The 23,139-nt window shown below is 36.7% G+C and overlaps 2 protein-coding genes across 3 annotated transcripts; both read left to right on the top strand.

Annotated features, from left to right (window-relative positions):
* The first annotated feature begins 963 nt into the window (after nt 1-963).
* LOC144657417 (uncharacterized) lies at nt 964-10,865 on the top strand. 2 transcript variants are annotated; one of them, XM_078517764.1, is made up of 4 exons: nt 964-1,218; nt 7,382-7,675; nt 8,088-8,420; nt 10,255-10,865. In XM_078517764.1, exons 1-4 carry the CDS (start codon nt 1,146-1,148, stop codon nt 10,770-10,772), a joined length of 1,218 nt encoding a protein of 405 aa, XP_078373890.1. In that variant the 5' UTR covers nt 964-1,145; the 3' UTR covers nt 10,773-10,865. The 2 variants fall into 2 exon arrangements, with proteins under 2 accessions (XP_078373890.1, XP_078373889.1); XM_078517763.1 differs by having other exon boundaries at nt 8,088-8,483.
* Nucleotides 10,866-16,880: 6,015 nt separating this feature from the next.
* Nucleotides 16,881-22,499, top strand: LOC144658435 (adenosine receptor A1-like). Its single transcript, XM_078518834.1, has 4 exons — nt 16,881-17,939; nt 19,354-19,432; nt 19,956-20,008; nt 21,045-22,499. The coding sequence occupies exon 4, from the start codon at nt 21,051-21,053 to the stop codon at nt 22,200-22,202; it is 1,152 nt and encodes a 383-aa protein (XP_078374960.1). The 5' UTR covers nt 16,881-17,939; nt 19,354-19,432; nt 19,956-20,008; nt 21,045-21,050; the 3' UTR covers nt 22,203-22,499.
* Nucleotides 22,500-23,139: the final 640 nt, after the last annotated feature.

Raw genomic sequence — 23,139 nt, 5'->3', positions numbered from 1 at the left:
ATTGAGGTAATACATCAGTAAATTACTAACATGTTTTACTTTAAACCAGAGTTTTTAATCAATAATCCTTATAAGGCGAAAGCAATAACTCCTATACCTTCAAATTAAAAACTCGATAATTGTTAGCTGCTATCCCCAGAACATACATACAACTGATCTTACATGGGGAAAATTTGTGATAAAAGTCGATATTTTTTAGTCTTTCGATATTCTAGCTAAAGTGAATGAGAATGTAAAACGAGCGATAACTATACAACTGCATTCGCGAAGTGTGTTTAAAAAATCCCCTTGAATAAACAATTGACTTACAGCATTCACTAAGTATATACGGTATTCACTTATTAAAGTTTAAGGCGAAACCAAAACGACTTAAAATTTTCAACATTATTGTAAGAATTAGACATGAGAATGTTAATTAGACACGAGATTAAACCAGTATTTTGTTCCACCTTTCTGTGTCTCTAAATAGCAATCTCTGGCTTACACTTTCCACATGCTAGTTTAGCTTATCGCAGACCAATCACCAGCATCTGTTTTGTTGAATTTTTTGTATCATGTTAGCAACCTGTCGTATCACTCAAGTACATCAGACCCACCGGGTTTCGCGGGTGGAATCGAAGCTACATAAAACCTGTTCGCACTGATGTAAGAAAAGCAGCATTTTCAGTTATTATTTTTTTATAAAAAGAAAACCCACTACCTTTGTTTAAAAACCGACAAACCCACCTCAATAAATTGTTAAATGAACTCATTTACATTTTAGTTCCCCAGACAAAACTAGGCCAGACTCGGTCAATCTATGTTATCGAAAACAGACACGAGATTACGCCACATGCAGCTAATTTCCACCACTTCTCAAAGATTGAATTCGGCAAATCAACAATCGGACGACGCGCATGCGTTCCGACATCAATTACGCCGCTATTAATTTGCAATGTCAACAAATTCCGAAGAGAACTACAACCAGTCACAGTTTGTTACTTTCTGATACGCCACGGCTGATCCAGGTTTTGAAGAGCGGCATCGAAATATTTGTGTAGTGTGGTCGCAGCACACGTGTCAAAACAAGACTCGCCATATTGTTTCTTTGGTCGATCAAAGCTTGCTACAACACGCCGCAGTGCTAAACATCAGACCAGGGCGCGATGTGCAACGCCACGAGGCCGTTACAACAAGCTTTGCTTTTGTTCTTGTGCGGATCATGTTTTCTTGTTGTAGGTAAGTGCTTTGAGAGTTCGCTTCGGCAAAATTTATTTGCGCGAGCACTGCAGTTGTGGCGATGCTTAATGGCCTGCTGACTACACTAATGCATTATCTGTCTTGGAATCGAAATCTAAAAAAAATATATGTAGATATAAACGTAATATTTTTTGTTTTAAACCGTTCAGTTTAGGCGAAATCTTAGCTATTTATAACAAAATAGAGGCGTAAATCTTTGCTTAATGCGAAGTTTATTTTTCGTAGATAATCTTGTTTGGAATTTGGAGTTGTAACTGGGGTTAAGGGAAAGCCACTTTTGGTAAAATTGGATTAATTTACAGCAGCAATTGGTTGTCCAGTGTATCAGAGAAATGAGGTTCTGTTTACTCGAGACAAAATGCTTACTTTACTTCAATTTTTTCCAGATGTTACACAAACGCGTCCATTTCGATCACTTAACATTAATTTCGTGCACAAAAAAGTTTTGCCATTTTTAATTGAATTTGAATAATTGCGCGGATTCAAATAATCTTGGTCTTCCGCCAAATCTTGGAATGATTTAGATCCTTAGCCTTCAAATAGCCTTTCGAACATATACTATTCTGAAGCGGGCATATTTATTTATTATCCTTTACAGAATGTTATTAAATATTTATTCGAACGCGTACAATAAGAAAACCGGCCGATAGGAAGACCCGTTTGAGGGCATTGCCACAAAGTGATTCGCACAAGGTGCCGTGTATTTCAAAGGATCCCTGAAGAGATGACTTGATTAAGTTTGTATTATTTCATGCGAACCTGGCTCAAAACGAAAGGTGCGATTAATTAAACTTTGTACCGGAGGAATGTTTTATTTAGCTGGAGCTATTGGTCTTCAATGTTCAATACATAGCCCGCATCAAGTAAAAACAAAGCGATAAATACACTCACTAAGTATATTTCTAGTGACATTCTGCAGGGACTTGAAAACTATTTTTGGCTTTGAGGCTGTTCTCCAAACAGAAGTTGAATTTAATCCGGAACAATCCGGGTCACTTAACCTGAGAATAGTATATTGTAAATAAAGGATCGTGTTTGTTCAAATTTCAGCGGGCTGTAAGAAAAATAATATTTTTCTACGCCGTAGGATACCTGAAGTATTTTACCCAATGCTGCAGCGACAATCTCGATAAATCATGGAAAGTTTTTGTGTTTTCTAACAAGATAGGGCGGAGAGAATTCTTATCTCTTTGTGACGGATCTTTAGACAATTATCAGTTTGTAATTGCCCAACAACGGCCAATCTTTACAAAGGAAAGCTTTTGCATCACGAATACCGAAATCTTTACATCGAGGCGTGATTCCTTTGCTTTTTCTTAAAGTACTTTTGTTTTCGGACAAAGGCGGTTTTATGCCGAACGGACTCCACCGTATAAATGCCATTACTGCGGACAGTACACTCGGGGATACTGCATTATGAAAACTCTCAGACTTCGTTTGGTAATTAAATTTCTTTGTTTCCTCTGTAGATAATCTTTCGTCTTAAAATAATTACCCTTTCAATTAAAAATAATTCGTCTTTGATCCTGAAAGACAGCTTCTCAAAAAATTCGTTTATCGAAAGACAAAGAGTAATTAAAATAGTACCTGTAGTACGAAACTCAATTCATATGCAAATCCGCCAACGCTTTTGAGGCGGTTAACGTAAACAAACGCATGTTTCTGGTTGAGTTTAGTACGTGCTTCGCGCCTCAAATGTCAAACTTACACTAAGTGTATTTATTTTGGACAAAATATATTGCTTTAGGTCAGGAAATTATTTCTTCTCTCAACTAAGTGGCAAAATTGTCGAGTGCTTGTTCGCGAAATTTTGGAAAGTTTATTCACCTGAAGCTGGAAGGCGCGAAGACAATCGTTCCGCATAATCTTCCGTCTAAAAAATAAAGGAAGTCTTAGAAATTAAAAAAAAAAATCGATTGAAAATAACAGGAAGTGCTACAATTTTGCCCCCAGCCGCGCCACCGTGTTTAAGGAATTCAATGATATATAACCTGTATTGAATCAGTCCACGTTAGTTCAAATAAACCTCCCGCGAATACGCCGCTGAAGAGACAAAAAACTGTTTTTAAATTGCCTTGAAGTACAAAGTATAGTCGCAGAGGTATTAAGAAAAGGACGCAAACAAGAGGCTTATGCAAACTAATTCGAGAACCGCTGTTTTTAAGACCAATGAGCGCATTCTTGGAAGAAAAGCGACTATCGTAAAGTTCTTTTCTGTCGTAATGCAGTTACCAAAGATTCAGTGAACTATTTTTTTCTTAAAATTCTTAAGAAAGATTAACATCCAATTTAACCTTGGCAACCTTAGAATATCTATACCAAGCATACATGTGATGACACTAAAGGAAATCATCGGATGGATATTGTCTTTGATACACAACCGTGTTCAAGTCTGAATTTTTTGGGTCTATATGTCACCAATCAAGAGTTTTTTTATGTATGATATCTTGCATGATTTGGACGATCGAAACGAGTGGTATGTAATTACTTTTGCGACAGGTCCTGAATTGGTTTAAATTACCTCATATTAAATCCCACTCGATTCTGTGGATGATTCAGCTACCATTTACAACATTCCTCTATTTAAGGTCAATCCCTCAGACTACTTGAGCACTTTTGAGTTCATTTCTGTTGCATTTCATCGAACCGGAGTATTTCCAAATCACGTTTTGAACGCCTTACATAAAACTGAAGTAAAACCCTTGAAAAGCTCCACAGTTCCTTAAAGCTTTTGGCTCAGTTATTCTACTGTGGACATCTTTGACATCTGTAGCTCTTTGAAAGCCAGACAACAAAACATTGTCCAAGACTTCTTCTTGTAAAGTTATAGTTTTTCTTCAGACAGGTAATATATATGTAGACCAGTGAAAGAAAGCATGCAAAATAAAACGTAGGAATGAAAAACACACTTTCTTTATGTTCGTCTTTTGTTTACAATTAATTAGTGTCAGCGAGTTGAAGACTCAGTAGCCCAATTATGTTCTGATAACCTTTGGCAAGGCAACGGTGATTTCAGGAAGCATATTGTTGATTCAGCTTTCGACAAGTAGCAGTGATGTACGTACTTCATTGTTAAAGTAAAAAAAAAAATGTAAAAATAGTGGAAGATCCCAGTTGAAAGTAGACGAAGGGAGCTAAAAGGTAGCGCGATCCCGAAATTTCAAAGTGCTGGCCGTTTGTATAAGTTTACAAGAGTGACTGAAGTAGGTTTTTAAGCAAAAAAGTAGTCAACCAGAGGATCGTTTTGCGCATGATAGCTTGTGCATTCGTTTAGCCATTTTCCTGTCATTTGATTTCAGACTATACGGTATCACTGTCTAAGGACCAGACTGTTTTGCAACATCGCATGATCGTATGCCTTGCATGCTGCATTGCGTGATCTAAAGGAAGGAGTATTAGATAAGAAGTATGCAACTGCTTTTCAGACAAGATGAAATTTGTCTCAAACTAAATCATGCTTAAACTAGATGCTCATCTTTGGGGAGGTTTCATTTCAAGCGATTTAAAGATTTGCTAATTTTGCGTTTCTTAATCGTCACGGGGTTTGAAATCAATCCTCTTAAGGTGTAAATGCACACCTTTCGGATAACATTTTTACGGATTTGCATTATACTGGACTCTTTCCAAAAGTCGTAAAGCATAGGCCCTTACTGACGGCAAGCGCTTACATTCATGTATAGCGTTATTGGTTGTAGTCAGTTATAAAGCGCCTGTAGAACTTTCAAGGGACATTTCGGAGGTCACCAAAGCAAACAGTCCGTGGGACCCAAGACAGTACTGTAGCCGGCGTTGTCTTTTTTATTTGTTATTAGATGTAATTAGCGTCAGATCTGAAAAGTAGCCCAATCTTGCTTCTGATAACCTTTGGCCTTTAGTGCTGGTGAGGCGTTATACAGCGATCGGAAACAGAGTAGATTTAGCTTGCGACAAATAACTTACTTTTAATTAATTGTTCAGGTTATTTTGTCTCCACAAAATGAATATAGATCTAATGATAAGCCTTGAGAGCTGAGAGTGAATACAACCCTAAACTTCCTGTTCTAACACTTTTGCCAAAATTACATAACGTACAAGATGCAGACACATGAACAAGAAGGATAACAGGTTCTTTGGCAAAGTGCGTATATGTACAGAGGTTAAAAATACATTTTTTTTCGGGTCTCGCGAAAACATTAGGACACAGGAAAACACAAGAAAAATGCATATATTTCAATGCACATGCGGAAAATCTGACCTTACAAAACATATTTTTCAGCCTTTTTCCTTATTACTATCAAAAAATGTAACTGAAATGTGAAGAAAAAAGTGTTTTGGAATAAACTAATTAGACGTAAAATACTATAGGCTGCTGAAACAACTTATTTAAAACTTTAAAAAATGAGGTTAAATACAATTTTTTGAGGGACGCACGAAAACATTTGGACACAGGAAAACAGGACAAAAATGCATATCAGTTATATTTATTACGTCCTTTCAAACACATGCGAGATATCTGACCTGGCAAAGCATATTTTTTCAGCCTTACTAAGTCAATAAGAAAAGAAAAGGTCAAACTAATAATCTGGTGTACAATCTTCGTTGAACCTTAATTGAACAAAGATAATAATTCTTACGAAATTACAAATTAAATGGTGCGGAATTGTTTGCATATCTAGACCATATTGGGTTTATATTATAATCTTTGAGAAAGCTGAATTAAGAATAAGGAAGCAAAAGCGGTCTTTGTGATGTAACAAAAATGAGAATCTTTTAACGAAGCAACTAGTTATTTTTTTGAATTACCGCATCTTATTTTGTTTTTTTCCAGACCATACGACCATGTTATTCAAATTGGCTTTTAATTAATTATTGCTTTATATATGCAGCGGAAATTCTTATTACTTAAAATGCCGTTTTTCTCACGGCTTCTACAAGTGGGGTCATTTATTGTCGGGTGTTATTCAGCGTGTTCTGTTTCAGTTTATGCAGTTTAGGGTAGTGGTTCTACAGTTTAAGTGCTGTGATAAGAACTGTTATTATTATTATTATTATTATTCATATCATAAAATAATTCGAAATTTATTTTGCTGTACAAGGTGTGACAAACGAATGCTATAGAACAGTACTTTCAGTCTTTTGTTCTATGAATTTTCTTCTTTTAACAATATTGACCTTGGCCACTTTTAGCAGGCTTATAATGAGTAGTTTGATTGTGTAAAATGAAGAAGAATGTTGCTTTGCTTTGGAGAAAGAACGTGACGGCATTTTGGGGGTTGCTAATGATTCAGTCAAGCCCAAATTACGTCTATTCGCCCTGTTTTCACTACAGAAGAACGCAATTACTCCTTCTGTAAACAATTTTTATTTGACAAATAGGTAACAAGTTTTAAATTTCATAAGGCAATAGTTGTTAACGTCGGCAATCTTTTTAAGAGATCTACGAGTTAATTGCATCGTATAGCATACACATGGTGGTCGGTACGCATAGTCGACTACTGAATAAATCTCGCCAGGTCAAGACAAATACAGGGAACTAAATGCTTAGGACCAAATGAAGGCATAGAGCACTCTCGAGTGTCGATGTTCTTCGATTTTCGTAGCAATAACTCTTCTCCGTTAGTTCTGATAAGTTAGTATTAAGGCAATATAAGTGGACGATTTGCTTTATTCTTCATTACTTATCTGCTTGACAACGTTAGGGGAAATTAGATGTCGATCATCTCTCATACGAACTAAGAGAAGTATCTCCACATTTCTCAAATGGATGATTGTATATTACAGCCTTCACTCTCTGCAGCATATATTAAGGTTGCTATATTTTCCCTTTCCCAGTTATTTTCTTAGTTGAAGGTTTGGTTAGACTCCTTGAACAATTTCTGTTGTCGTGGCCTTGATAAAAACATGTAGTTAAAAAAAAAAACTCGTCATCGACTCATAAAAGCTCTCGAGGTTAGAATCCGTCACTAACATATAACAATTTCTGTAATTTAATTTTATTGATAAGGAAAATAAAGAGGATGTTGTTGTTGTCACTTGCGACGGATGGTCAATGAATTTCAGTTTAATGCTTGTATAATTGTTGTACAGATCACTTTTTTGCACTTTGATCATTAAAGGTAGCTGAGGCATAATTTAAAATTTAATGTCTGACTCTTAACCCAAGGAACCGTTGCGGTAAAGTCAAAATACGTGTGCCAGGGGGAGAGGTTACGCTTGCGCTGTGAAGGTGACTACATACTCCGCATATTTGGGGCCAAGTATGGACGTTTGGAGCCTGGGAGCTCCATCTGTCCACATGAGAACATTACCGAGCTGAATTGTCAAGCGCCAAATGTGCTGCTAAAAATGACAGTGAGATGTGGTAACAAACATAGGTGTACCATTAGAGCAGATCATACAGTATTCGGGGATCCTTGCCCTGGGACCTACAAATATCTGGACGTCATCTACGGATGCGGTAAGTCCACATTTATCGGGTTTATATCTTTTACTTGGGCAACCATTTTTTCAGGTTACTATGCAAAGTCAATTTTTGTGTTCTGCCTACACTAATGAAAAACCCTTTTCCAGTCGTACACCCAATGACCAAAGCGACACACAGTTTGTGCAGGCAAGCTTACCGCATTGCCCTTTTCCCTTCAATTTTCTCATATTTCGTGAAGTTTCCTTCTAACAGACTGCCTCTGGTTTTACTTCTTATCAGTGTTTAAACTTTTCCATGTTTGTTCTCAGTGCATTAGATAGAACATTATGAGTTGTTTGGTTCAGTTAAATAGCACTTGAAAGGCAAAAATGAATCTAACTTCAACTTATTTCATCAGTCGATTAAAAACGCTCCGATTTTAATCTTATCCTTTTCCATTGAACAGTTCCCGGTGATACATGGACTCCAACGCCTACGTCAAGATGGCCAAAAACAAACCACCATCGAAGAAATCGGACAACCACAGAAACCCTTATATCAGCAACACCGAAAACAACGCTGTCCACACGTACCACTATCACAACAGAAACCCTAACAGCAACTCAAAATAGTTCGACAAAAAATGTCAATAAAACAACAGGGTCGAACATAACTAGAATATACCCTCCTACGATAAAGTCTACCACTCGAAGCTGGAGTAAAAGGCTCTCGACTTCCACGACGACGCAAAGAAAGGCACCACCAAAGGCTCCAGAGTCAAAGGCCTCAGGCAAGCGAGGTGAGGAGTGGGCCATTATAGCCCTGCTGAGATCACTGTACCTCACATACTGGTTAATGAAAGGTACGCGATTAAGGAACCTGAGCACTAGCGTTGCAGTCACGTGGGTCGAGGGGATGTATTGACACATGCGCAACATAAAAACGTTTTTTTTTTGATGGCCTGATTTAAAATGAAACATCATTTAGTGATTTTAATGAAAACATTTCTGAGCTTCTAATAGAGCGAACAAAAGTGTTTTAAAAGGTGTTTCCAACCAGTCTACACTTGCATCAGACTTGAAAATTAAATCTGATTATCCTTTAAAAATGGTCCTCGAGTTTCAAAAATGTGCCTAGTCCTAAAGGGTTCTTTATATTTGAGCAAGGTCCCATATCAGGACACTGAATTTCGTGCCATGTCTCATCTTTTACCCAGCACGCTTCAGTTAATGCGAAATGGCCTATCGTTACTCCAGCCCTGATACTCATACGGTTTCCACTTTCCACTCGTTCGTTTTAGACAACAGGCAGCCAATATATTCACATTGTGTTTTCTGGTTGCCTTATTATCTTATTCCAAGGCTTAACATTCCTCCCTTGTATCTTACGTCTTTATAGAGAACATCAGTACATGAAGCGCACGTGACTGTGACGTCAGTGCCAGGGTGGCACTGTAGAGATATCAATCAATTTCCTGTGTATGTTGCGTTAACCACGTGTCCTTATAAGACATTCAACTGTTACAATTTTTTTTTCGAAATACAGAAAAATTCAATTCGAAATGACAATAAAATTGTAATAACAAGTCAGCGGCTAATTAAAAAGTAACTTCAAAGGAAATAAAATATATAACAAATTTGAATACAGGTCATTAACTGAACTCTAAATTACTACCATAAATGACGCTGTGAGAAAAAAATCTGACATAATGCTTAATCCGGCAACTTACAGCCGCCCTAGACGCGAACCCAATTAAATTTTAAAGTGAAGAATGAGGCGTAAATTAACTAGTCCAGGTTCTCTACTGTGCCACATTCCAGCGTCTAAAGTAAACTTCATCGCATAAGGTAAATGATTTGTTTAAATTGAAAAGAAACCACGAGGGAAAAGTTGATTTTGGGAAATAATGAGAAAAATATAACCCCCAGCAATTTATAAAATAATTTTAACCTATCACTAAAAGATTTTACCCTAAACGTCTGTTATTAAAAGTAATACTGAAAGCAGGAAGACTTTTTCCTAAAGGTTTCTTTTTAATGTAAAATGCTATAAAATATATAATTTTGTACTTTAATGTTGAGCTCAAAAACTGCTTTATCAGGCTATAATTTATGTTTCATCTATGTTTAACGAAAACATTCTTCATTGAAACTTCGCGTTCCAAATAAACTAATCAGAGTGCCACTGTCGACAGAGAGTGCAAGACCATTTAAGTTTGGTTTTTATATAAGAAAATTAAGTATTTATATTTGTAAATGTAAGATTGCACTGTTATAAGCTGGCCATTTATACGAGGTAAGTCAAACACTGTGATAAATACATTCTCTTCTAAAAACTGCTTTTTCTACGTTTTGATTCCTGTTAATGACGCGATGGTATAGTGACATAACACATCATGGCGGGAAGCTAACGTGACACATTTTTTTAAAATAAAAAGTATTAGTAAAAAGATTAAAAAATACAAAAAAGGTATTAGTAAAAAGATTAAAAAATATGAATAAAAAGCTTAACTAGAAATGATGGTGGCTCTTGACGAAACGTTTACGTAAAATTAATAGTGCCTGATGCCAAAGATTATTAATAGTGTGCCTCCCGTTCAATACCAAAACTATATTTATTTCCATTCTTTTCAGATAACCCACGTGACACTCTCGTCGTGTTCCTGTCCGGGGTGGCTGGCGCTACTATTTTATTGCTCTTGTTTCTTTTAGCCATTCGTCTTTGCAAGAAACAACGCAAAAAGAAGAAGAAATTTTCCTTGGAAAACAAAAAGAGAGACAGAGACGAGGAGGATGAAGGAAACAAAATTAAAAGTGTTACAATAGAATTACAAGGGAGCGATGACGAAACTAAAGAAATCAACGTCAACCCGGGAGATATCATTATTATTGACCACAATGAAGATGATCGACCGGGCAGCGAGGACCTCGGGTATCTCTCGGAAATAGTCAGATTTTACAATAGTCAAAACATTGGAAGTGACGATCAGATATCGATTAGAAAGCAATTTTCCATTTGCGACAGTCCGTCAGTGATTTCCACAGAGGCGAGTGAAAGTAGAGACAGCAAAAATGACTCAGTTGGGATGAAACAATGCACATGCCAGCATGGTTCATTACTGCGTCCCTCCTCTCCACTAGGTATTATTTAAGAAGGTGCAATTCAGTAGAGTATAATCTTTAAATAATCTTTTCCCTCCTCCTGATGTACCAAAACTACTATTTAAGAAGAGATTTGGAAAAACAAATAATGGTTCATCAGGATTAACAAATAATGGTTCGGATCAGAGATTAATCAACAACACACAGTTAGAGTACCAAAACACTCTTAATTTTCTAATTACATTTTAGGCACAGTTCCTGGTTGCGAATTGGAAATCACTCGAATTTTTTCACACTTCCTCCGCATGTTTAACTAAAAATGTATACTCAGTAATCATAATATATATTTTACTAGGTTATGTTAAATATTCTCAGGCGGGCCTGGAGGAGACAAAAAAAGTGGACATTTATGTATTTTGATTTGCGAAAATTTGGTAGTGATCCGCTGGAATTGGTTTATTTTGAAGATTACAATTATGCTGTTAGTTAGCTTATCTTCTTTGTTATTATTCAACAAATGCGCGCGCTGCCCATATATGGTCAAAATGTTATTGATATCTGTCATCCGTACATAACAGATATCCTGCGATATCGTATTCGTCCGAAGCCTTGTAAAGCGCTGCATAATTGCAGTTTTTCTTTCTGCAAAATGTGTTTCGTTGACAATTTGCTGAATAATAAAACAATTATCCTGCTCAATCTTGCGTAATATCGTCTGATTTTAGCCATCTCGGCCTACGGCCTCCTCGGCTAAGTATTAGGCGATATTCCGCGTGATTTCGCAGGATAATTTTTAATTTTCAGGCAGGCCTGAACCGAGCAAAATATTTTTTACCTTAGGTAATTTCAACACCTCTTTATACTCGAGCCTTGGCTAACAACAGAATTAATCACCGGGTCGTTCCAACTTTTAACGCTTCTTTGCATAACTTTGCTAAACCATGAAAGAAAATTGAACAGGCATTGGACCAATCAAGGTCATAGAAAACAAACAATAATGGTGTAACTGTCGAACAGTACGTGATAAATAACAAAAATTGAGGTTTCCCGCTCAAAAAAACAACAGACACAGTGATGTTGGAAGGACACGACCAGTTGTTTATTGGAGATGAGTAATGAAAAACTAACATACAAGCAATAACAAGAGAAACATTACATGAACACTGAGCAAAGAAATTATATTGCAAACAAAATGCTAGAAAAATTAAACTCTGCAATATAAGCGCGAAGAACTGGTTGTGTCGAGTGACTAGCACGAGGGGTGACAAGAGTATAAATATTATAGGACGACGAAGAAGTCCTAGAAGAAGCCGAGGCGATAATTGCATGCAAATGGCAAACACAAACACATTAATCTTGTTCTACTAAGGCCCGGGCCAAACGTTGAACTTTACATGAAACGAACTTAACTGAGTAAATTAAGTTATCAATAAGTTCGACGTTTGACTCAATTGAGTTCGTCTGACTGAATTTAGATCGACCAACACGTTCCATGGGACAAACGTCGATCTTTCCATGAAACGAACTAAAAAATAAATTTATATGTTAATGTATTTTTAGCCTTGAAATATTCGTTCTTGGTGTTCTGAATTCGGTTCGACGAATTATGTGTGACGTTTGACCCTACGGTCGATCTTTACCTGTTTGGGTCGACCAAAACTGCAATTTCGTTCGTCTCATGTGAAGTTTGACGTTTGGCCTTAGTCTTAGAATTCCTTTACCTGACGAAGGTATATATCCTCCATTGAGATTTGAGATAAGAAAGGTCTTACTGGGGCGACTTTTGCATGGATTTCTTTCTGTAAACATTGTATAGTAAAGAATGTAAATATATTGTTATTTTTTAAAGTAACACATATTTTGTGGAAATAAATTGCAACTCCATTGATTGGTTTTCTCATCATCATCGTTTAATCATTTATTAGCCACTCGAAGATATTTAAATATTACAGCAATAATTATGGTAAAGCGAGGACACCTCCAAGAAACCACCACGTTTATAGGGGGATCTCTGTGATCTCTTTAAATCAACGTGTTTAAGCATTTTAAAAAACACTTTACAGAATGTTGTTTATTAAATTATGCTTGCCAATAAATTACATGAATGGAAATGCAGAAGATGCAAAGTTTTCTAAATGTAGCAGCCTTTTAATCTTTCCAGCGCGCGCAAGTTATCGAACAGTGTATTTTAATAAGCGGTAGTAACAAAAAAACGGTGTTATAATCTACTAAGGCTTCCCTGCCTCAGCAAATATATTAACAAAAAATTAGAATTATGCGTTTTTGGCATTCTGTTACTTCCTTGCCTTTTTTCCCTGTCTTTACTTGGCAAGAACAGTGAACATCTCATTCGAGAAATGAAAGCCCCAGCTGTGCCTGCCTAGGTGGGGGTGGGGGTGGAGATGGGGAACTCTTCGAAAATTTGGGTCGGGCCGTGCAGCGTGTTTCCTGAAACCTTTACTCTATTTCAGACCAGACTCTACCCAGGAACAGATTTGGGCTTCAAATTCATGACTTTTGCAAAACGCCCTTCTTAAGGGATGACAAATACATTTCCTTTGGCGACACACATACCTGTATAGCTTATATAAGGGAGTTCCCCAACCCCTTAGTGTGACTGCCACGAGAGAAAACGAAACTTACTCTTAAGAACCCAAGCAGTTTACAGTAAAATTCTTTTTTGGAATGAATGCAAAGGAAACATGCCCTGGGTCTTACGTCTGGTCTCAGCTGTTGCGTCCGATCGACGCGGATTTCTCTTCCTTCCAGTCAAATAATAAAAAAACTTCCCACTTCTGGTGCTCTCAAAACGTCTGGTTCCCAAAACTAGTCCTTATCCTTCCACTCGATATTCAAGGCGGATGCGCGAGAATGGAATGTAAAAATATCGTCTTCTGATAGGGCGACGTTTTTTTTTTCTTTTTGTTTTTCTTCTCATTTTATGTTTTTTTTGTCTTTTTGACATTCTATTCTTTTTTTATTATGCAAGCAAATCAAAAGTCCAGTTGTAATGGCACGTTATCCCCATGGCCGTCTCTCTCCATCGGTGTAGCGATATTTTATTAACCACTCTTTTGAACGTAACACCTTTCGAGGTCTTTAGACTATAAAACACAACAACTGCAGTTCAAATTTTGTTTGCATGGCTTTCCAGATGCCTCCGGCCCTTTCAAGCCAGGCCTTTCCAGTTATCCAGTTCAGTTCATCGAATAGGAAGACCCATTTATTTACATTCCGTATAGTGTATTCTATTCGGTGAGAACAAAAAAGTATGTAATTTGCTCATTTAGTTTTTCGTGTGGTTTTAGTCCAAGTGCAGTCCAGTTTCTCGTATTCGCCATTTCTTGTTTCATTTTGTGGTGGTGGTATTTTTGGTGTAGTACGTTCAAGTTGGCTTTAATTTCTAAATTTGCCATGTTTTCGTGTTTTTATTATACATGTATCTTGTCTGTAATACAATATATTTTTATATTTTGATGAACAAAAGGTTTTTGCTGCTTTATGTTATAAGCGATCTTTTGAACAAACTCCTCATCACATCGATGAAAAAAAATTCTAGATGACAATACCTTCTTTAGCTAAATTTATACTTACAACCTCGATTTACACATGAATAAAGTCTCTTTCGATTTCATGGCCAACTTTTAGTTTGCTACATTGATATCCAGTCGAAATATTTACGGTAGGGACCTTAAGCAACCACGAGGGCAACGCCAACGAAAACGTCATTTGGAAAAATAAATTCACGTTCAATAAACTACTTTGCGATTGTTTCAATGCGTTCAATTTCTATAATAACATAACTATCCAGCATTTAAATTCGTAGGGACGGCGTTCAAGTTTGGAAAGATAAAGAAAAATTCACCATTTTGGCCACGTTCTCCATAAAAATTTGAATTTAGTCATTTCATGTTTTTGTTTTGCAGGAAACGGTCAAACATTACCAAAACACACGGGCAGAGCTACTCTACATTAGGGACCACAATGACGACGACGACGACGCCGACGACAACATTTGGTGAAAAATGAATTTATTTTTTACTAGAGAGTCTTGCGACTATCCAGATGTGTTAAGTGTATCTATTGAACTAGCTCCGGATGGATATGTAAAAAAGAGCGTTAAACCCTAAATGAAATTTCGAAAATTAAGCCGTCGTCGATCACGTTTCCAAAATACGCAGAATTTGGTCATTTCACGTTGTTGTTTTGCAGAGAAAGGCCACAAAATGCACCATGGCTAAGATTCAAAACGACCGTGCTGAGTTGTTGTACTACTCATTAAACCTTTTGTTTGGTGAAGGTCTCGTTCACGTTGTCGTCGTAGTTTGCTTAAGCTCCCTAATTGACGTTCTCGTTGCTTTCCCGTGGCGCCTTTAAGGTCCCTATTGGGGAGCCTAAGAAAAGTGCAACGACAACATAAACCAAAACGTCACCAAACGAAAGGTTTAATGAGCAGAATTATAATAACTCTTCACGTGCGTTTTAAATCTTGGCACATCTCTTAACCGTTCTCTGCGAAACAACAACGTGAAATGGCTACGTTCTAGGTCTTTTGGCGAACGTGAACGACAACGGATAAATTTTCGTATTCATCTGGATCTAATTCCTAAACCAATAGCCATACCGAATGCATCTGAATAACCACGAGATTCTCGAGTAAAGTAATATAAGCTCATTTTTCTCTAGGCGTTTTCCTCGGTATCGCTGTCGTCATTGCGGTACGTGAACCGGTCGACGAATGAAGTAGCAGGCCAAAACTTAAACATGTTGGGTCTCAATTGCCATTAGCGATCAACATCTTATTTTTTCTGGGATATAAAATATCGTCAGTCAAGGAGACAGATGACAAGAATAAAGAAGATCATAATATTATGGAAATATAACGAAATTATCTATTCTGTTTGGTCTCCGCGCGCCTAGTTGTCGCATAAGTGGTGCGCGATCGCGTGTGTGTCCAATCGTGCAACTTTTTGAACTTGGATGCCTGCAACTGTTGTTTGTAAACCTGATAGAATATACCACTAACTTTTTCACTCAACAGAAGCTCTCAAAGCCTTATCAACCTCGAAATTTGTTATTGATGCGATTTAATAGTATTTTAACGGCCTGTCGTACAATTCAGTGAGTAACCATCTTCCTCGCGCTACACGCTCCGCCGATTTTGAAATTACTTGACAGATTACTCCCTGACTTGAACTCCAGTTTTTCCGCTTTGGCAAAAAAAAAATTGTGATAACAAGAAAGGTGGAATCCTGGCAGTGTCTATCTGTTTTATTTTGAACAGATAAAAAAAATTCTAAGGCTTTAGCAATTTTTCCTTCGTGGGCTTCTTCTTTATGTTTCATGCACCGGATACAATCGTTTTCAAAAAAACTGCGTTTTCATTTGTGCCGGTCCCTGTATAAAGAGTGCCGATTTGTGAACTGGTAATCAAAAGGCCGGTCGCAGGTGATGTGGACAAAGAATCATATTAAACGTGATAACGCCTGTTTTTGGCCTATAGATTAACATAACAAGTTAGTTCATTACTGGTGTTAACATTTGCGGATTTTTCAGGGAAGTGAAAAAAAGCGGAATTCCCTATTATGAGGAATTAACTATTGCAGTCTTGAAGAGACAAACGCGACATTAAAACAAGTCATACGCACGCACTTTTTCCTCTCCCCCTTTGTGGACACCTTGAGTGTTATAAAATGTCTTAACGCTTATTTAAAATTTTCTTTATGCCTCGAACAGTCTCATGATTGCTAATTTTTCAAAAGAAGATATGTAAACGAAATAAGGATAATTCAGTTTCATCCACAAACAGTTAAATTATGAAACGCAATGTTCTTCCTCCAGTCCTTTTTATTTCTTTGTTTTTTTTTCTCTTCTCTTTTTCATCTCTGTTTACTTCAAAATTTTAACGCCTTTTGCGTTTCTTCGATATTAAAATAAGATGTTTATTGCAGTTTTTTATCCATGTTAATTAGTTCTTAACCATCAGTGCTTACAGACGCTGGCATAGCATATTTTTGAGAGCTCTTTTTTTCTGTTCAGGAGAGAGATTGAAAAGTAGATTAATTAGCGAACAAAATTTTCTCAAGCTCCTAATGCGTGTATTCATATGCTTTTGTATTCAAGGGTTAAACGGTTGTATATGTCAAGAATTCATTTGTAACTCAAGGCCTGCTGCACTTTGAAATGTAAAAACCTTCGTTGATTAACGATTTGATTTGTTAAAAATCTGATTGCCCCATTTACCCTATCATCCACAGGCAAATTTATTTGAGACTCTTTCCACATCTAGTGCTCTTATCAGTTACATTAACATTTTCGGGAATAACATTAATTGTTTCTAATGTCCGGAACATTTTGTTAAAAGCGTACCCTGTGAATTGAATTTCGATTGAATGCCAGGAATTAAATTAATTTTTATTGAGTTAAGTTTCAATTGATTTTCTCTCAAAGAAAGATCCTCCGTTCAGATTATACAAATATGTAAATCATGAAGATGTTGTGTATTTTGAATTTACATCCAATATATACCTAATCGCTTGTCCAAATAACAAACAACCCTCTTGGTACTACTTGACACATAAATAACGTGTCAAAATTTAGATTTTGGCAGTCATTTTAATTTGTGTGAACATTTTTGTAGGTTGTTCCTACTAAAACCAGGAAGCGGACACAAAACTGCCGAAAAACACCTATTGTCATCCAATAGATCCAGACCTTTGGCAAAGTGTACCTACAGTTTGTGACGTAGGTCAAAAAAGGGAGATAATTACCGTAGTTTATATTCATGGGTGTTTTAGGGAAGTAAATAACAAAACAGAACAAAACAGTAGAAAACTGCCTTATCACATTGAGTCAGATATTTAATTTTGTGAAGGTGCAACTGTCTTTCAGAATCATTTCCCTGTTTCGATGCCGAAATACTGTTCGCTATGCTCGTTTTGCCAGATCTATGAACAGGTTGTTTGTAAGTAACTACCTCTTATTTAATTTTCGTTCTGTATGAAACCGCAGGCTTTATACTGAATTTGAAATCACAACAAGATAAGTTAACTCATAAAGATAAATTTATTGCTTTTTTCTTCATCCACAACGTACAACTTTATTTGAGCGGTATTTATTCCATTTCAGATGCAAACCGATAAAGTTCGCAGACGCGTGGCAAGGCATTTCTTTAAGAGCTGCTCACCGTACAGCAGACTGATTGTTCGGCGAGATATGTAAGTGATGGCAGTGTTTACATTTTACATTAAATTTAATCAATTAGTTTGCCAAGAGTACATAATTTGTCAAGCAAAAACATTGACAAGGCCACATATGGTATTAGTCCATCTCTAATATTTGATTTGTCAGAATTTCGTTTTTTGAATGGCTTTTAGCTGTACAATTTAGAACATTTGTGAGCATTTTTCGACGTTTCGTTAAAAAGTAAAAGTCGTATTTAGTGCTTTAAATATCGTCGGCAACTGCATTTACATTCACCTGTCGAAAACATTTTGTTAAATCCGCACATTAAAATTACTCTTTCATTTACCGAAATAACAAATTTGCAAGGTAGTTTGTTCTTTTATCCAGAGAAAAATGAAACTTGCTTATTACCTACGAAAACATAAAGCGCACATCAAAATCACTCTTTTATTAGCCAAAAGAAAATAAATAAAATGAATGTTAATTCCGTCTAGTGCGGATCGTTCAATAAAAAAAGGCGTTCTTTAGAGTAAATGACTTACAGTGTACCATCATAGAATAAAAGAGGATCTATTTTACTGCTGTAAAATCCAAAAAAAATACAACAATATTTAACGTTTGTACATGGGGAAATTAGCATTAAACATTCGCAGCTGTAACAAATTGAGCGCCCGTTTTGTTCGAACCAGACGTTGCATGCTTCCCTTGGATTTGTCTTACTCAGTCGAACACTGCAATTTAAACACTGATTTTTCCAACTTGCGATTTCTCAAACCAATTTTCGGTTCCCTTGAAGTTTTTAGAAATCAGGATTCGACTGGATTTTATCCAGGCTGGCATAAGACAATTTTGACCCTTTTTTATTCTTACCTCCTTTTAAGCTCTTATACGCGGTAAATTTGTTGTTTTTGCCCTCGTAATTGGCTCTTCGAATACTAAAAATGAATAAAAAAAACATAAAATGTAAGTACAATCAAGAAAACGGAAAACTAAAAACACTCTCCATTTTCCAGCTCGGAGTACTCAATTGTTGTGGTAAAAAACCAAATGGAACGGTCCTCTTCACTGTAAATTTTTCGTAGAAATGGAATATCTTTAAAGGTATTCGTTAATTCTCATTTTTACTGGAATTTTTGGACGTAAGGACGGCGAAACGTTGTTCTTGCTCATTTCGGTAGTTTTTATTTAAAAATGTTTATAGGAAAACTTCTCTAATTCGAAGCTTGGAATATCACTGCCCATTTGCCGGGACACTCTCACAAATGGAAAGCGCTCCGGGACAGCAAATAATGAAGATAAGACTTTGCGTGAACGAAAACAGTCGGGGAAGACGTTCACCCTTTGTTTGGAGTGGGAAGTGGGAGAAGATCACAACTAAAAAGTTTAATTAGATTTGCCTATTGTTAAGATAAAAAAGAGACAGGAATCTTTTTGAAAACTTTACAGTTCTAAGCTGACAAAGTGAAGGGTCGCCTGGTTGTCTTCAAGTGCTGCCAGAATGAGATACAGATTTCGTTGCAAAACGGTAAGTTATGTTAATTTTTAATGGTTGGTTTTTAGCTATTTTCAATGATAGATTTATTTTGTCTTAAATCGAGTAGAACTTTTTTAAAACTGATAAATATACCTTGTTATAGTCGTTTTTTTATGCTAAATAATTTGTAAAAAGTTTGTAAAAATTCTTCCCTTTCTCCACTTACATATAAAGAAGGAAAACCATCAATACCATCTCGTTCATTCTTCATTGCCCAAAAATAGACATTACAGCGCGACCCGCCTTACCGTGGCCACCCAACAAACTTTTTTACAAGTTTGCTCTCGTTATATTATCATTTGTTAGACAAACACGCCTCCTTGCAAAGTTGAATACGATCAAATGGAAACTTGTTGCATCGTATTTATCAACAAAACGCAGTGAAAACGTAAAATATTACAAGAATACACTTGTAAAAAAGTTTGTTGGGTGGCCACGGTAAGGCGCGTCGCGCTGTAACAGTTTTGCAAACATAGAATACACGTATTGATTGATTGTCCTTTCATCCTCATAGGTCGAAAAAGGTCTCTTTTGATTGGAAATTGGCCTCAGTAAAGCCCTTTGCAGGTAAATAAATAATTATAGGTTTGGTTAACATGCTATTTAAAATTGAAGAAAACACTATTGAACTAGCAGAAAATTAGAAAATTAGTGCTGGGAACTTTGTTCTATATGCTTCGCTTTATTGTCTTTCAGCTTTAGCGACGAAACACTGCGTTATAGGAGAAAAATAATAATTTTTATGGGAGAATAAGGGAGACAAAATAAATCGTGACAGCGACTCGAAAAGAGGAAGACTTAGGATGATTGATTCAAAACGTTTTAGAGAACTCTAAAATATAGCTGGTAGAAAAAGACGTAAAAACCATGGAAAATAAAATGTTTTGTTAGTCATATGACTAATGAATTAAACGTACGAGACGATAAAAGAAGGAATATTGTTAATAATAGTCTGAAAAACATAGCTATTTAGCCAATCAGCTTGCGTGAAGAATGCAATCTATATTATAATACACGTTGAACCCGATATATCAATTGTACAGCAGTAATCCATTTCCTCCAAAAAATATTTAAAGATGTCAAGACTTCATGAGTGAAAGATTAAATGCAAGAACTATTCCAATAATTGCTTTTTAGCACATTGATAAATCTAAATCAGTAAATTTAACAAAGTCGCGTAAACGGTTTTCATTTCTTTGGACAAATTCAATCGCCACATGTAACTACAAGCCGAATTTTGTTTTTACCTAGTGGGCATGCCTTCATTTCACCTTTCACAAACTGAAAACATATAAACCATGCCTTACGAACGGCCTAAAGGAAGAAATCAGTTTACCTTGTACCACAAAACCCACTGGCGAAAGATTCATTAACTATCGCATATCTATGAGATCAGTAAAACAGTAATTTTTCAATTGGGTACCTTTCCCCAAAATTATTGTGGGTTGGGGGGCTGAAGCCTCCTCCCAGCCCCCTCCCCGGCTCCCGCAGTCCCTGTTCTAGACGTAGACTCCGGTGACACCAGAAATATGTCCCTTAAAATATATAAAATAATTTAAGCAATTGAGAGTGCCTGTCAAACTATTAACTCATAAATTTCCAGGTTCCTATGGCTGGCATTCCAGATGTGGAACTGGGCGACAGCAAAAATGTGTCCTTTCTGAGCAATGTTTCAAGACATGAAGTTTCATCGCTCTACATCTTCACACCAGCGGGATACACCACGAAACTTGCCTTGTTGTTATCAATGGTGATCGTGGGTGTAGTGGGCTTTGTAGGGGGTAGTTTAATATTGTATTTTGTTTCTGCGAGGAAACAGGCACTTTACTTGCAATCAAGTCGCTTCATAAAAAATTTCAATTTTTACATAAAGAGCTTAGCCCTCTCCGACATGTTAAGTGCCTTGGTATCCCTTCCCCTAACATGTATTCAGATTCATGTTGACCTCTTTCAAAGTCGCTGGGCCTGTAAGATAGTTCGTTATTTTAACATTGTGTTTCCTGTTATTACTATTTTCAATTTAGTAGTGATAGGTGTGGAAAAATATTTCTCGTTAAGGAGAGTGCCACGCACCCTACGAGCCTCAACGGTTCGTAAATTGATTTTCCTCGCATGGGTTGTTGGATTTGCCATAACTCTGTTCCCCGCTGCTACGTTTAATGGGATAAGATACGATCTGAACGAGACACATTTCACGGTTATTTGCAAGTATGATAGAGATTACTTACCATTTCGAATTATGTTTCTTTTGTTTAATGTAGTAATATACGTCCTACCAAGCATATTCCTCATTGTGGTAAATATATCCTTGATTAGAACGGTGTTGATCAAAGTAAGAATGACTGTTTCCATCCAAATGGATAATCCAATGAAAGAAAAACTGAGGGCTGCGAAAATTCGGGGAATATGTCTTCTTATTGCTGTTACGTTTGCTTTTATCATTCCCTATTTTGGATATTTGGGTTACATAACATACAACATGATCGCCAAACCTGATATTGACTTTAAAACAGATTTTGTTATCCGCTTCTCGAGTGGGGTGGTCGCACTTTCAAATAGCGCTATCAATTTTGTAATCTATGTTGTGCAGATGAAAGATTTTAGGGTATTCCTAAGGAAACTTATATGTGGTACAAGCTCTGTGGAACAGCCTGCAGAGAACCACCCCTTTAATGCGGGGACATTGGGAACTTCTACGCAGCCCATGCAAATGCGTAAGATCGAAGCAAGGGATGACATACATGTAAAACAACGAGAATGATCACTATAAATATTTAAAGAGAGGAATTTGGACAGAGAAGGGGTTTGGAAGTGCTGTTTCTCAAAACAAGACTTACTTGTGAACCAAATGCATTTAAAATGAATTCCCTTTATTTATCCCTTCTAAAATCGAAAGGTTTGTTTCATAGCTTTCAAAATCAACATGGAAATAGGAAAATGTATGTTTCACAACGGGCACGAGTGCTGCAACCTCTCCTGTATACTCAACTTCCTTTCCTGGGCTCAAGTTAAAAAAACCTGGTATTGAAGGAACTTGGCCTGACCATTTTCACGTGCGTTGTCAGTCAACCATCAGAGCGTAAACAGTTGACAAACAACCTGAGAGTTGTCCATGATAGTTACTGATAAAATTCGTTTTAGGCCCTGTCCACTCAAATTCGGATAAATAGGAAAACGCAACTTTTTTCTCCGGATGGGCCAACCGTCCACACTAAAACTGCGTTTTCGGTCACCAGCAACGGAGCTTTTTGGAAAACGGTCTCCGAAGTGGAGAAATTTGAAAACGCTGGCTAAGTGGACGGCAAAAACGGAGACTTTTCAAAACACTGACGTCGAATAGTCATGTGATCTCTGTCAAAAACAAACGGTTTAATTAGCTTATGATTACAATTTTTTGCTCGAGCATTGCGATTTTGCGTGCAACGTCGAGCACCGTCTTTAAATTTATCCGGATTAATATGGACGGAAAACATTTTATCCGTTTACGAGGAGAAAGTTCCTTTTTCAAATTTATCCGGATCAGTGTGGACGGGGGCTTAGTTTTTCTATGACAATACAACTTATATCGAATTTTTATTGATACTAGCTTTTGGTTTAATGAGATTATGCAGCATGTTTGGTTTGCGGGACGTTTGGCTACATAACCTGCCATATACCTTGAAGTTGTACATAGGTTTATGCTTATGCGAAGTCCTTAT

This window comes from Oculina patagonica, chromosome 6 (genome assembly GCF_052425735.1).
Source record: "Oculina patagonica isolate OP01 chromosome 6, crgOcupat, whole genome shotgun sequence".
Taxonomy (NCBI): Eukaryota; Metazoa; Cnidaria; class Anthozoa; order Scleractinia; family Oculinidae; genus Oculina; species Oculina patagonica.
This window is presented reverse-complemented; position numbering and strand designations above follow the sequence as displayed.

Bases quoted from the DNA above. Each gene is read 5' to 3' on its own strand.
- LOC144657417 (XM_078517763.1), top strand. From the start codon at position 1,146: ATGTGCAACGCCACGAGGCCGTTACAACAAGCTTTGCTTTTGTTCTTG. The intron at 7,676-8,087 runs GTAAGTCCACAT...TCCATTGAACAG, and splicing joins GGACGTCATCTACGGATGCG to TTCCCGGTGATACATGGACT. The intron at 8,484-10,254 runs GTACGCGATTAA...CATTCTTTTCAG, and splicing joins CACATACTGGTTAATGAAAG to ATAACCCACGTGACACTCTC.
- LOC144658435 (XM_078518834.1), top strand. From the start codon at position 21,051: ATGGCTGGCATTCCAGATGTGGAACTGGGCGACAGCAAAAATGTGTCC.